The sequence below is a fragment of the Corvus hawaiiensis genome, chromosome 1 (genome assembly GCF_020740725.1).
Source record: "Corvus hawaiiensis isolate bCorHaw1 chromosome 1, bCorHaw1.pri.cur, whole genome shotgun sequence".
NCBI lineage: Eukaryota > Metazoa > Chordata > Aves > Passeriformes > Corvidae > Corvus > Corvus hawaiiensis.
Genome location: NC_063213.1, coordinates 21,718,910 through 21,733,323, shown reverse-complemented (window position 1 = coordinate 21,733,323; position 14,414 = coordinate 21,718,910). Strand labels below are relative to the sequence as shown.

The following is a 14,414-nucleotide window of genomic DNA, read 5'->3' as shown; positions in this document are numbered from 1 at the left end:
AATGACTCATAAGTAGCTTGTTCTACCACGTGATGATTTCTGAATTAATAGAACTTCTTAATTTGACAGGCTTTTTGCCTTCCTTTCTCTGGTATTGTGATGTAACAATCCTTCCTACAAAACACCTGTTAAAAGGCACGAAGTAAGGGTGCAGGTAGCATGTTCTTAACTTTGAGTTGAGACAAGGTTTGGGTAGGATGTTTGCGCAATAAATACTGGCGGGAAGAGGGAAAGGAGCAATAGAGTGGTGTAATGTAGTAAACATGAAATGCACTTTCCTAAACAGCCAGACAATCTACAATGAATGATTTCAGAAGGTACCCTGCTGCATATAAATTGTCAGAACTGGAAGGAATTCTGTAACTTCAAACAAAATTTTGCACCAGGCTTAGAACAAAAGCAAGTTGGTTTGGAGGTTTTTTTTCAGATATGTTACTTTTATTTTTTTCCCTTACAGGCAAACCAGCAATTGCTCACAGAGATTTAAAATCAAAAAATATATTGGTGAAAAAGAATGGAACATGCTGCATTGCAGACCTGGGATTGGCAGTTAGGCATGATTCAGCTACAGACACAATTGACATTGCTCCAAACCACAGAGTGGGAACAAAAAGGTAAAATCATTTATGTGACGTTCCAGGCAACTTTTATAATAAAATGCTTTGGTTTTTCTGGTCCCATATAAATTTGTGTTGATAGAAATATAAGCAGCAGGAAAATGTAATGGCAGATAGAGTTCTTAGGCACTTCCTTGCCAGCTGGTATTTCAGTTAGATGGCAGGCGCTTAAAAAGCACGTTGAATGTTGGCATGTGTAAAATGTTGAAAACTTGCTAAGTATTGTAGGACACAAGTATGTGTTAGAACAATTAAGAGACTTCATGCCTGATGATTATTTAGAGACTTCAGTGCTCTTTCTTTGTTCTTCTTGCCATGTGTTGCGTGGAAATGTTACTTGCAGCCCAGTCAGGAAAGTAAGACGGGATATTGATAGTGACAGTAAAATGCTGTGTTTTTCAATGTGAAGCCTGTGTGGTAGAACACACAAGGTGCAGAGTTGTGGACACGAGCTTTCTTGGAATCACATTTTTGAGAGAAATGCAAGAACTTAAAACAGTCATCTTCGTCATCTAATGCATAAAAAGAATCTTAAGTGGATGAGTCAATATAGTCTCTCTTAAAAGCTTTTTCTGAATTTGGAAATACAGGTTTTTCTTGCCCTCAGAAGAATTCAGAGCTGTTTAACTCAGCAAAAGTGCAATAAAACTTACTGTCAGTAATTTATCATTGGTGAGCCTTCAGGCAATAATAACTGGAAGTTATAAATAAATTTCCCTTAGTAATCCATGCAGCTATACAGAATACAAAGATAGTAGCACTAACAGTGAACCTCAGCAACCATTTTGGATGTGGGCAACTTTTCATTCTTCTGATGCCTGTAGGTTCAGTGCTGTGTCAAACTGGAGTTTGGACACTGCTCATGGAGAAGCATGAGAGCCAAGCCTATATGGCTTAGCAGTGTTGGAGAAAATTGTGTTGATGTTGTCCAGTCTCCAGTTTATATATCAAAAATTTTTTTAGATATTCCTTTAGTAAGCGATACTGTGGGGTGGGGGTAGATCGCGGTTTTACAGTGAATTAGGATTCCCCTTGAGCTGTGTCTTTTTGGAAAGAAAAAAACCCCTAAACATTATTTTAAGGCTCAGTTAACCAAAGCTTTTAGAACATGTACTGAAAATTTGTTTTACTGACACATATCGCTGAAGTTACTTTGTTCTAAAGCTGTGCTGTACTAGCCCTTTGCCAATTTTAAAAATACTACACAAATGGTCAGATAAGATTTATTTTCTGAACTACTCCTAGACTATAAGGTACTGGGTATTATTCCTTCTCAAAGTCTCCAGTAAACAGCAGGCTTTCTTGGGAATTTGTCGTTGCAAATTTAGCTGGGGGCAGGGCGCATGCCACGTGTAATTTTTGAATTTTACTACACCTACGTGCAAAGAAAAACAATGTACAAACCAGTTACTTTCTTTAGTCTAGTCATTGGAGAAAGCATCCTTTCAGCTGTGTTTGCAGATCCCACTTACCAGATCTTTTCTTGCACAGGCATTATTAAATTCCTTATTCATCTGCCTTATGCTTCTTCACAAGGGTAAATCTGTAGCAACTCTTGCTTGCTGCAGTGGGCAGCAGGAGTGCTAAATCTGTTTCCCCTTTTAAAGACATTAGTCATTTCTACCCCTCTGAAAATTGCACATTCTTGTAAAAGGCTTAGATCCTTCTTCTCCCTCTTGTGCATTCTTAAGTAAGTAACTCTGCACCTCTGATTAATTTTTCATAGTACAGTTCAAGTCTTACCTCTTCAATGACAGTTTTAACTCCCATTGATTGCCACTGCAGGTACCTCTTCTGCACATGGAAAATCTGTGTACAAGTTCAGGGAGATTTGAAAAAGTCTTTATTTTTCTAATGATGGTTGTAAAAATGTATGTCTAGGGAGCAAGCAAACTTACTCTTGTGTGAGTGATCAAGGTGTTGAGTCAAACTGATGATCCCTCTTTCTGACTGAATTTTCTGACTTTATTTCTTTTCTGTTCAGAGGCTTAGCTTTACCAGAGGGTGTGAACTGTGTGCTTTCACAGCTCAGCCTGCAACATAAAGCAGGGAACATGAGCTTTAAACTGAGAAGGAAATAGAATCCCTCTCTCACTCCCTGAGGCAAGTAAAAAAACCCTCATTCTCTTTCTATTTATTTTTAGAAGTGTGGCCCAGCTGTTACTTTTGATAGTTCAAATAGGTTGTGTTTTAAAAGAAGTTTGGCAGCAAATTCTTGCCATAGGTGCTTCTCTGAAGTTTACCTAAACAAAATATGGGCAAAACTCTACCTGGTAGAGTATAGGCTTGATGAAGGGAGATGCCACACAACATGTTGTGTATGGGTCTGTTTGATGACACCAAGCTCCGTATATGTTGTACAAGAAATTTAGACTACTAATACTGAACTTTTGGACTAAAAGAGATGGGAGAAAGAGGTCAGCAGGCACCCAAAGTTTGGCAAAACCATGCTCAACATACTTGGTACACTTCTTTGTAGACTTATCCTTTTGTTCTTGGATGATATTGAGCTGCAGACCTTGCTCAGAAGGTCAGAGTTTGTGTAATAGAGTTGCTCTCTCCAGAACCTAAGATACTGTTTCTGCCAAGCAATGCATTTCCAACGCATAAGCTGACAAGGAGATGCCTGCTTCTCTCCCTTTTGTTTAACAGCCATGAAGTGGCTGATCTGCTGACCTCACTACACGACCTCCTTGCCTTTTGCCTCTCTTGTTCCAGCAATAATCTCTCAGGCCTTCTGAGCAGTCATTCTGTATCATGGAAGCCGAAGCCAATCTAAATGCATTGATGGAGGATCATGGTAAGAGGTCAATTTGCCAATGGAAGTCACACTGTGGGGGGGAATTTTTGCCACATTCAGGCCTCTTATGGTCTTTCCTGTTAAAAGTGAATCATTCTTTGGATGATTCACAGAAGCTGAGACAATCTCCTTTACTGCTTGTTTACATGTTTCTGGCTGACATCTTGCACCATGGTTGGTGTTTTTGGTTTGTTGTTTTTTGAGGTCCATCACTCTTTTCATCCCTGTGTCATCTTAAGATAGATCAACTATTCTCTCTGCTAGGCTCCAAGATAATCACTTACTGTGTCAAGCTCATGAAGTAGCATGAGTGTCCAGTAATGCAAAATCCTTGGAGAGCATTAAGACATTCACCACAATCTTGCATTCTTGATTAAAACATTTTTTATATGGATGGACCAGAACGATTTGAGCCTTGTCCATGTCAAAGATTGCAACAATACTTAATACTCCACTTCCATTCAATAAATACTGTCAAAGTAAAGCTTACACTCAACTTCAGACAGTTGTCCTCTGTTTGTGCTGTGTTTATTACGTGTGAGTAATTTGTATGCCTTAGGAGAACTCTCATCTCAGCAAACCTTGTTGAAGTTCTGGGTAGTTCAGAACAAATGCAGCTATTGGTTGCATTTTTTTACTTATCTTGATAGTACTTATCTTGCTTCCTTGTATCTGTGTAATTTCTGTAAGACACAGTAGTACTGAGGGAGCTCTGAAAGGTGTGATAGTCCTGAAATTTCTTTTAAGTAGTGTGTCTTGTATTCTGCCTACCATCCCTGGTACTGGAAAAGAAAGTCCTACTGTGATATCGATTAAATGAAATCGTGCCTAGGCTTCTGTGGCTGTTCCAGAGGTAGAGCTATTGCCTGGCACTGTATTCATCTCCAGTAATCTGCACGTTGCTTTTTTACCAGTCAACACTGCCACTGTTGGCCTGCTTCATTGATATGTCAGCTTGAGACTGCTGGGGCAGTGATGCGAAGAAACACACTGAACTCTGCTAAACATCATATACTGGATTTAGCTGCCAGAACCCTACCAGAATGAGAGAGCAGTGCTACAACTGATGTTGACTTGATGCAGCAAATACCGTTCATTCTTACCAACAGCCAGTGGGGGTGCTGCTGTCAATAGCTCTTGCAGTAAGGTCCACACTTCTATTTTGCTTGATGTTCCCACATCAGACTTATTAACTAAACAAGGTAACAACCACTTGGATGCCATGATCAGTTTTCAGGCCTTGTTTCTTAGGGGAAAGTTTGTTACAGATTTTTCTTCTTGCAGGAAATGTGGGTTAACTAAATCGGTGAGCACAGTTGTTAATTTGCAATCCAAATAGGATTTACTACTAAAAATAATGACTGGCGTGGTTTAGGGTGAGACTTGCAGACTGTGTGATGAAGAATCAGGTACTACAATGGTAGTGAGACTTTGTTCTCAAGAAATTTTTAACATTGCTGGTTTCTTAACCAGCACTTCACATCTATTCCTGCTCTAGTTGAGTTAGGGATGTTTTAAGTGGCTGCTATAATTTGTCAGATTACAGGAGCTGGGGCTTCCTCTTGTCTGACCTCTGGAGCCCAGCTGGTATGTCCCAAAGGGCTCAGGTTTTGCTCTTCTGAAGCCCATGGATGTGGCTGCTGCTTTCTTCCTTGGGATCCAACCAGTCATACACAGACACACACCGTACTGACGGCTGATTATATAGATTGCTATGCACCATGTGCTGTCTTCAACACCCGCATAAAACACTGTCAGAACTTGCATAAAACATAAGTATAGACAGCCAAGTCTCCTTCCTTCTCTTCAGCTATCAGGCTTGAACTTCATTAGTGAAAGTATGTACTCCCTTCTGCAGCCTCACAACTCCATGCATGTTTATGAGCCCCTCAACCATCCATCCAAGGCTTGCTGTGTCTAATGCTCTGTCCTGTGTTCCATGAATCTCATACTCCCCAGCTGTTTGCACAGCAGCAAACAGCAGATGTACGCATGCCTCTGTGCATGGTTCCCTCAAATACCAGCATGGGCTCTTGCCCTGGCAAGTATCCCTGCCTGGGCTGCCTGGGTGCTGGCTAGACCAGCTTGAAGGTTGCTAGTGAATTACAGCCCCGCACACCAGCTGTGCAGGGTTGGGGAAATGCAAACCTTCTGGCCCAGCCCAGCAACTGGCACCCAGCCACACAGACCTTACAGCCTGTGACTCCCACTCCAGTTGCTGGTGCCGAGAGACCCTTATTCTGTTTTTCTCATCCCCTTTCTCCCCTGTAGCTGGTAAGCTGTGTACCATGTAGGTACACACATGTATATGTAAGCTGTGACCATGAAGCCTGTGATACATGGTCTTATTTCAGTAGCTTAAGTAGACCTACTCATTTGCTCCAGTTGCTGGCACCTTCACCTTCTGTCAGACTACAGTTGCTGGCTCAGAATTCATGCACACTGGTCCCCCCACAGTAGCTCCAGATATGTGCTCTTTTCTCCTACAGATGTGCTCCTAGGATCTGTAGTTGCCCTTCCAGCTAATGATGTTGAGCCCCTCCTTCTCTCTAGTTTCAGCTTCATCCCTTTGCTGCTCCAGTTGCTAGACCTGAATGGACTCATGCCTGCCTCCAGTTGCTGACACACAGTTCCTAGAGAATGCGTGCGCGTGGGCTTGAGAGTGAGATGCACAGAGTAGTTAGAATTTAATAAAATAGGATACATTGGTGAGCATGTGCAGACTGACAACCTCTTATGCAACTGGCCCTTTTGCTACCCTTTTCTGTTGCTGCACGTCTGTTCCCTTTCTCCTAAATGTTCCTTGATAAGCATTGCATAGCTGCACAGGCCTTCCTTGAATATCCTCAATCTTTGTGTTCCTCTTGTTTCCCACTTATTAGAAGTCACAACATCCAGACTGCACCTCTACAAAGCTATGCCTGGAGTTTCTTAATAGCCTATCAGTTAGGAACTGGAGACTTTCAGTCTTTGTCGCTGTCTCAGTTGTCCCTTGTCTATCAGGTTTATGGCTCTACTTGTTTATTGTTTCACATTTTACTTATTCCCCCTACTTCTTTGCTTGTTCCTCTCAGTTTACTTATCCCTTTACATTGAATGGTCTCTGATTGGATAACCTTAATGAAGCAGTTTTTCCTTTATCTCCTTTTCCACAAAAACACATTATTTTGGATTTGAGCTGATCACTAGTGCTGAACTTTTTCTACTCTTAAGTGTTTATGAAATTAAATCTGTTTTTTTTCTTTTTTTAATTGCAAACAGGTACATGGCTCCTGAAGTTCTAGATGATTCGATAAATATGAAACATTTCGAGTCATTCAAACGAGCAGACATCTATGCAATGGGATTAGTGTTTTGGGAAATAGCTCGGCGGTGTTCAATTGGCGGTACGTGGCAACTTTACAAAATGGGTCATATTAAGGAATTAGAAGTAACTTAAACTTTTTCAGGTTCTGAAAACAGTTTGCTCAAAAAACAGTGCAAAGTAATAGCCAGTATATCTCGGACTTTCTAATTGTTAATCCTGTAAATGATAACTGGTCTATTCAACCTCTTTCTAGACTGACGAACCATACTTGTTGAAGAAAATAGGAAATATTCTTGTCTGTGTTAATTTTTTCTCTAAACATTTACATAGAGGGGAAAAAGGGGTAAAGTTTAATATTCTTGTGAGCGAGGGGCAAATGCCACTAGACCTAGCTATAATGTGTTCAGATAACATCTGTACCTTATTTCAAATGAAGCATACTGTTATAAACCATGTGCTCTTAAGAAGCGTGCTTTTAGTATAGCATATGAAAGACTTGATGTAGCTTATCTCTCTTCCAATTTTTATAAATTTTGGATCCTTAAAGGGTAATGTAAACACTCCTAAGGTATGGTTAAGGATTTTTGTTTATTTATTTCTCAGTCGTTGTGATGTAATTTTTAAAAATGAAAACAAAAAACTGGTAGAGTACTGATAATGAACACAATAAAAAAAGAAGAATATGTCATCTGGTGTTAGCTAAAATTAAGCTATTTTCAACCTATTACAGGAATCCATGAAGATTACCAGTTGCCGTACTATGACCTCGTTCCTTCAGACCCTTCTGTTGAAGAAATGAGGAAAGTTGTCTGCGAACAGAAGTTAAGGCCCAATATTCCAAACAGATGGCAGAGCTGTGAGGTATTAACTAACCTTGCTAAAGCTGCTTTAATGGACACTAGAGCTTTTAGTGATTTCAGTGGCTTAAAATGCTTATTGTTGAAGGGAGAAGAGCTGCTTCTAGGAGAACTTAATTAATTTCATTCTAATCATTATGGCTTTATTAAAAGCATTGTTCCTTGGTTATACATTAGTATATTATGTATATTAAATGTAATTTCATAGAAGTCAATAGCTAACTCTGCATGGAGGATTCTAGGATCCTTTCCTGTGAAGCATAGGTGATGCTAATATAAATTAGATCTAGTCTGAACTACATTATGCAGGAAGCATCATTGCAAATAAATTATACGGTGTCTGTCTGGCATTGAGTCAATGTCCTTCATAGTAGGCTGCACGATGCTGTGTTTTGGTTTTGTGACCAAAATAGTCTGATAGCACACTGATGGTTTAGCTGTTGCTGAACGGTGCTTGCACAGCTTCAAGCATTCTCTGTTTCTCACCTAGGCTGGGAGTGGACAAGAGCATGAGGGAGCAGAGGCGGGACAGCTGACCTGAACTGGTCAGAGAGAATACTGTATAGCATTGCTCTGGGAGCCCAGCGAGGGCTACCTGCAGTGCGTTCTGACTCACAGCTTGGGGGAACAGCTGCAGTGGGCTACAGGAGCAGGGAGGCACTGATAGGAATGAGGTGCTTTGGACAGAGGAGGGAACCTGGGCTGTGGCATGTGTGGAACGAATGCACAGCTGAGATAAGAGTTGGGCAAGGGTGCACAGGAAGGAGAGAAAGGTGATGAATGCACCAACAAACTGTGAGACGGGAAGTTATTGGGATTTAAATGACTAATGTAATACAGCTTTCATGGTATTTTAGAATGTAGAGCTGTTACTTTATTTCATCTGCCATATTTGTTATTTGCTTTGTTACAAATAACACATAGAAGCATTCAGATTTCAAAGAATGGATGCTTGAAGGATAAAAAGACTCCATAACTTTTTAGAATCCTTACAGAGTTTCAATTTGAGGAAGACAGCTCATAAACTTAATTGCTGTGCATTGAAATAACTCCTTAGCTGCAGGTACAATAAAAAACAGTGTATTTTTGTCTGATGTGAAAATTCAGAAAACAGGTACAGACAAGCTACTAATATTTCATTAAAATATTTTTTTTCATGGGCCAAAAGTCTAGTGAAAAATATCAGGTTTGCTCTACAGTGTTTAGAGAGTTTTACTTTTCTGTAAATAAAGTAAGAATTTTTTTTTTTAAACAGCATACTGTCCCATGCAGCTGTAGTACTAGTAGTGGACTTCAGAAATGCCTGAAGAGGCTAAGACAGAGCAGCAGTTACATGGGCTACACTGGAACAGCAGTGCATATAATGACTTGTGTTTCCTTCCCAGGCATTACGAGTGATGGCAAAAATTATGCGGGAATGCTGGTATGCCAACGGAGCCGCTCGGCTGACAGCTTTGCGCATTAAGAAAACATTATCACAACTTAGTCAACAGGAGGGGATAAAGATGTAATCCTGGATTTGCTACCGAAGAACACTGTAAAAATCCCTATCTGCACCAGAGTGACGTTTTAAGAAGGTTAATTGTTCTACCTCACTGGGGGAACAGAAGGATATTGCTGCCTTTTAGTACTTCATAGGAACGTCGCTTATTAGGATTTTTGTGGATGTGCTAAACAGTTGTGTTGGGTCTTTCTGTGCACTATGAACCTCTTTTCCAGGTTACTTACAAAACATCATGTACTCTAGTTTCATTAATCTATAATTTTTTATTTGGGAAGTTGATAGCTGGTCTTTGCTAGTGAACTGTGCTAAAAGTAGGAGGTCACTTCTAAAATGAAACTGGTTCAGTATATTGTTCTACAGTGCATTGATGGCTCTTAAAGCAACTTTATTCCTGCCCGGTACATTGACTATTCTGAACCACTGTCTCGATTCCTTGATTCAGATTGTGAATGTACTATTGGAGTATATACCTTGCTAGCTATTAAGGTAGTGTATCTTTTGGACTCTTACCTTGACTTACAAATTGACCTCATTCAGTTGTGGGAACGTAACTTATGCAACTATACTTTATACATAATTCCTGGGCTTTTTCCACTTTTTCAGAACATTACATTGCCTTCAAAATAGATTGTATTACACCAGTAAGTGCCACTTTTGAGTCTTTTAATGCAAAATAGTAGGGACGTACAAAGCCTATGGTACTTTTGGTTTCAAGTTGAAAATTGTTCCTTTGCCTAGCTAAGATCTAACTCTCACTCATTGCAACCGTGAGTACATAATTCATGGAATATCTTCAATTTTACCAAAATCTGACTATTGAAACCACTGTAGGAGTTTTAAATAGTGTAAGCTAGTAAATTCACTGTCATATTTTGTAATTGCCAAGTTATGAGTCATAATTACATAGAAATTTTTTTTATCAAGTGGTACTTCTAAAATGCTTGAAGTACCTATCTACTTCAGAAAAGTAGAAAGAGTAAAATGTTAAGGGAGATTTTGCTTCATTAAATAAGTATGAAAAGCATATTTTCTGTGCAGTTCTCCTGGGTCTTAAGGCTCAAAGAACAATATTTGCAATTACACAAGGATTAAGCGCACCCGTAATTATAGAAAGGTTATTTGGGCTTTTGTACTAGAAAAGTCAAAGCTGCTTATAAATTTTATGTGCATGTATGTTGTGTGTGCCTCATACACAAAGTTGGTGAGCTAGAGAAGGTGGTGAGCTGCAGGTCTTTGGATACAAATGCCAGGGGATTCTAGCAATCCTCTTCATAGTTAGAAGAACAAAGCTTATGGTGGCTTGTGTTGTCATAAGAACACAGAAGAACATGCATGGCTTTAGTCAAGATTTCCCTGAGTTTTTAAGGGTATCATAAGATTTTCACAAACTTGTTTGGAAATCGAATTACTTCCTGCCCAAATGTACAACAAAGACCTGCTGTTACCAGGATATTTTTTTAATTGCAATTTTAGGGAGAGTCTGGTTGATCTTTGGTTTCTTTAACGTCCAAAACAGTAGTATTTCAGTTTGTAAATATGCCTGGTAATTAATATGCCTAACCTGCCGCTCTCCAGAACACATCAATACCCATCCCATTACGCAACACACATGCCAACCTTTAGCTTAGCTTCCTTTTCATCCCTCAGCATAGAACCCACTGAGAGTTTCTCACCAAGATGGTGGCAGTGGCAGGGTGGTTGCTGGCAGCAGCACAATCGAGGTTCTGTTCCGTGGCCTGTGATGTGTGGCAGCTAAAGCAGGAGGAGGAATGGGGCCCAGGAAGAGGAGGCTACATAGGTGAGGCAAGCCTTACCCAAGAAAAGCCTTAACACTTAATTTTTGTTCCACATTCTTACTGCTTGCTTGGAGATAGGTTTAAATGATGTCAGAATTACAGATCCTTGGAGGTTGAACTGCAAATAATGAAATGCTTTTTTCAACCACAAAATGGATGAGTTTATTCATACTGGAAGACAGTATCCAGGAGAAAAGGGAAAAATAAGAGAAGCTCTTAGAAACCGATTAGGCTTAAACATAGGTACAGCTGTCATGCTTATGTTTGTTTAGCATTATCTGACAAGTCAGGCTTATGTGCTTCAGGCCTCTGTCAATGAAAGCTGGACTAAAAAATACTTCATGTAGGTATTTGAAGTAAGCTATGCCTTTATGCACTTGGACAGTTGTGCACCACAGAGTTTTTCAATTATGACTGTTCAAAAAAAATGTTTGAATATAATGTAACTCCCAAGCCTACCTACTTGGCAGCCTCTCTAGCAAGTTCTGTGTATCTGTAGAGATACTTGAAGAAAATGGGTCATCATGAAAATAGGTCAGGATTTCCAAGCTAATTTCAAAGGCTTCCTAGTTAGCAATTTAATTTTTTATTTTGTAACTTTGTTACATTTCAAATTTTCATAGGTGTCCTGGGGTCCTACCATAGATACAAATGGTACAGCTCCTACTTCAGAACTATCAGGCTACTGGAGCGCCTCAGCTGTCCATAGTAATTTTGATGGTAACAGGAGAGCTTGCAGTATAATTCATCAAATAATTTTTAGTGGCTTTTTTAGCACCCACAAAACCTTATCAGCATAACATTTAATTTCCTAAAATATAAGGAACAGTTCTGTTGCATTTTAAAGAGGATGTACGGCAGATGAACAGCATCATGGCACACAGATGATTCTGTCAACAATATAAATGTGTTATATTGTCTCAACCACCTGCAAATCTTCATTCTCCTGAATTGCTAGCAACTGTTCTTATTTTGTTCAAAACTTAGCTCTGTAATAGAAGCTTGCAAAAACAGAACACAGAAGGATGCTTGATACAGTGTATGACATAAGGAATAGTGTTTTAGAACAACCTTATCATTCTTATTGGGCTGCAGAACAGGAAAATTCTGAATAGAGCTATATGTATCCTCAGTTCTGACACCACAACTTCAAGCTTTGTTCTTCTTTTCCATTATATGAACTGAACACCTTTTACAAAGGCTGTGTCTGTATATATTATGTAACTTTAAATGTTACCTGTGTAAGATCATATCTTATATATATGGACACAGGTACACATAAGTATTTTTTAAATTAAGATTGTAATATCACCAGATCTGCTCTTGGAAATCCAGGGGGACCAAAATATTTTAGCATTCAAAATATTAATTTTGTATCATTTCAAGTATATACCAAAACAGTTTCTGATTAATACTGATGCAAATGTTTATTGTAAATATTACATACATTATACATTCACTTAATTTTTGTGGATTTAATCAACTTTACATTTTAGTAGCATTGAAGCCTCAGTTTGGTTTACAGACTTGTGACCAGATGGATATGGACATGGAGAACAAGGAGCACTGGAAATGGTCTGATGCTGAAAAGCCTGAAATGTCATTTTTGAAATGCTGGAATTCTTCAGGGACCTTCCAACCTTAAAAGCTGGAATTCTGGGATGTTTCTCAAGCAGACTTTCCAAGTATGACACACTGTCACCCTCCAATGGTTCTGCTTGTAGTCCTAAGAAAGACTTTGTATATAGATAAAGACGTTGGGATTGACTATATGGGGACATGAAGGTGTCAAATGAAGTAAGAGGCTATTTTATTTTTTCAGTAATGGCTCTGAGTGTGACTGCCATGAAATTCACCTTTTAGTTAGTTCCTTGTTTATATTGTGCCATTGAAATGATTGCAAGGTGTTAATCATTTTGTTTAAAAAACAAACAAAAAAACCCCTTCACCATATCGGTTGCTTTAAACTCAAATTACCTCTTAAAAGACCAAGGTACATTTACCTCATGTGTATATAATGTTTAATATTTTTCAGAATGTTCTCCAGGTTTGTAGTTTCGTGTTTCTAGAAATATGGGTATTACTAAATTTACAACTTCAGTGGTACTAAGTGTAATATCTGGTGCCCCAAAACACTTTAATTTTCAGTATTTTATTGTATTAGCAAGTTTGCTGCTTTGTCACTGTAGCACCTGCCCTTACATAGCTGTGTGGATACTGCCTTGTAAATTTTACTTTTTGGATGATTTGAGGATCCTGTACAGATGAGTGTCACTTTTTTAAACCTTACCAAAATGTGCATTTCCCTTACATTTCTGAAAATATGTATTGTATTTGTAGAGTATACATTTCAATGGATTGTAAATAGGACAGTAGAAGAGTGGATGCTTATGTTAAGTGCTAACACTACAGTAGAGAGATTAAAGCAGTGAAAATAAATAACTTTTTTCAAAATGCGCGAGTTGTCTTTCAGAACTAGAAGTTGCAGGAAGATATGGATTTGTGTGTGATGTTCCTACCTGCTAAAATGTGGGTTTACTGTGAATTCATTTCTCAGAAGGAATTTCTTCTAGTACAAAAATGCTAAAGAGATTTGCTACTGCCGAGGCAATCCACCTCATCTGTGCACATAATGACAAAGTGCCTGCTCTTCCTTGCCTCCTATAGTAATGTTGGTATAAGAACCTTGCTGATGTCTCTCATCTCCTGGACAAAACCAGTAATGACAAATTGTGTCCTCTCTACTTTTATATTTGCATAGAAATAACAGAGCTGCTGAGGATTTTAGACTACTTCAGCAGCTCAGCACCTCAGTGTATCCCAGAACAGCAAGTAAAATGAGCTTGTGTTGGAGTGGATTGTTTCTGTGCAAAACTCAGTTTCAGGCTGGTGCTACATTTCTGAAGGGAAGTGGAGATTTAGACACAACAAAAATAGGACATCTTGCCCTCACGTAAGTTTTGGCTCAGACAGAATTGCCAAAATCACTTTTTCCAGCAAACTTTCTCCGCAATCAGAAGCCATAAGGTGTCCAGAGAAAGCCTATGGCTATGTCAAAACACTGCCTTCCTTTCAAATGCTTTTACAGGAGCTGTGATTATTTGGCTGAGAACACATCCCTCTCCCATGAGTGGCTAAAGGAAGGCCTTTGCTACCATGGTAAGCAAACAAAACTCAGTACAATCCTGAATCCCTCTACTGTATTTACTAGTAGAGGAAATGTGTGGCCTGGAACTAGCATAGTGATGTTGCTGTCTCTCAAAATTCATTTTCATTAAGTAGTTTTCTCTGTTTCGTGCTTTGAGGGCCTGAGTCTAACAAATGCAAATTCATAAACAACAAACAATTACCACAAGTAACTTAAATGGGAGGGTGTTTTAGGATCACTTTAGAGGAGACACTGAATTCAGGAGATCTGCATGCTGATTTGGATTGCAAGTCAGCATAAAGAGTGGCAGAATTTCAGCTGGCTCTTTTGCCTGGTATAATTTTTTTTTAATTTTTAAAGCATGGGACTGTTGAAAGGGGTTCTT

At 39.1% G+C, this 14,414-nt stretch overlaps 1 protein-coding gene across 2 annotated transcripts in view; it reads left to right on the top strand.

Moving 5' to 3' along the window:
- The window catches only part of TGFBR1 (transforming growth factor beta receptor 1), a 35,006-nt gene extending 21,671 nt beyond the window's left edge, over positions 1–13,335 (top strand). The window contains exons 6-9 of one of the 2 annotated variants that reach the window (XM_048295960.1): positions 458–614; positions 6,679–6,803; positions 7,455–7,585; positions 8,967–13,335. In XM_048295960.1, coding sequence (XP_048151917.1) covers positions 458–614; positions 6,679–6,803; positions 7,455–7,585; positions 8,967–9,092 — 539 coding nt within the window. In that variant the 3' untranslated portion in view covers positions 9,093–13,335. Of the gene's footprint in view, positions 1–457; positions 615–2,601; positions 3,418–6,678; positions 6,804–7,454; positions 7,586–8,966 lie in introns of those variants that run through there. The other variant, XR_007201956.1, reaches the window with a different exon arrangement.
- The last annotated feature ends 1,079 nt before the right edge of the window (positions 13,336–14,414 follow it).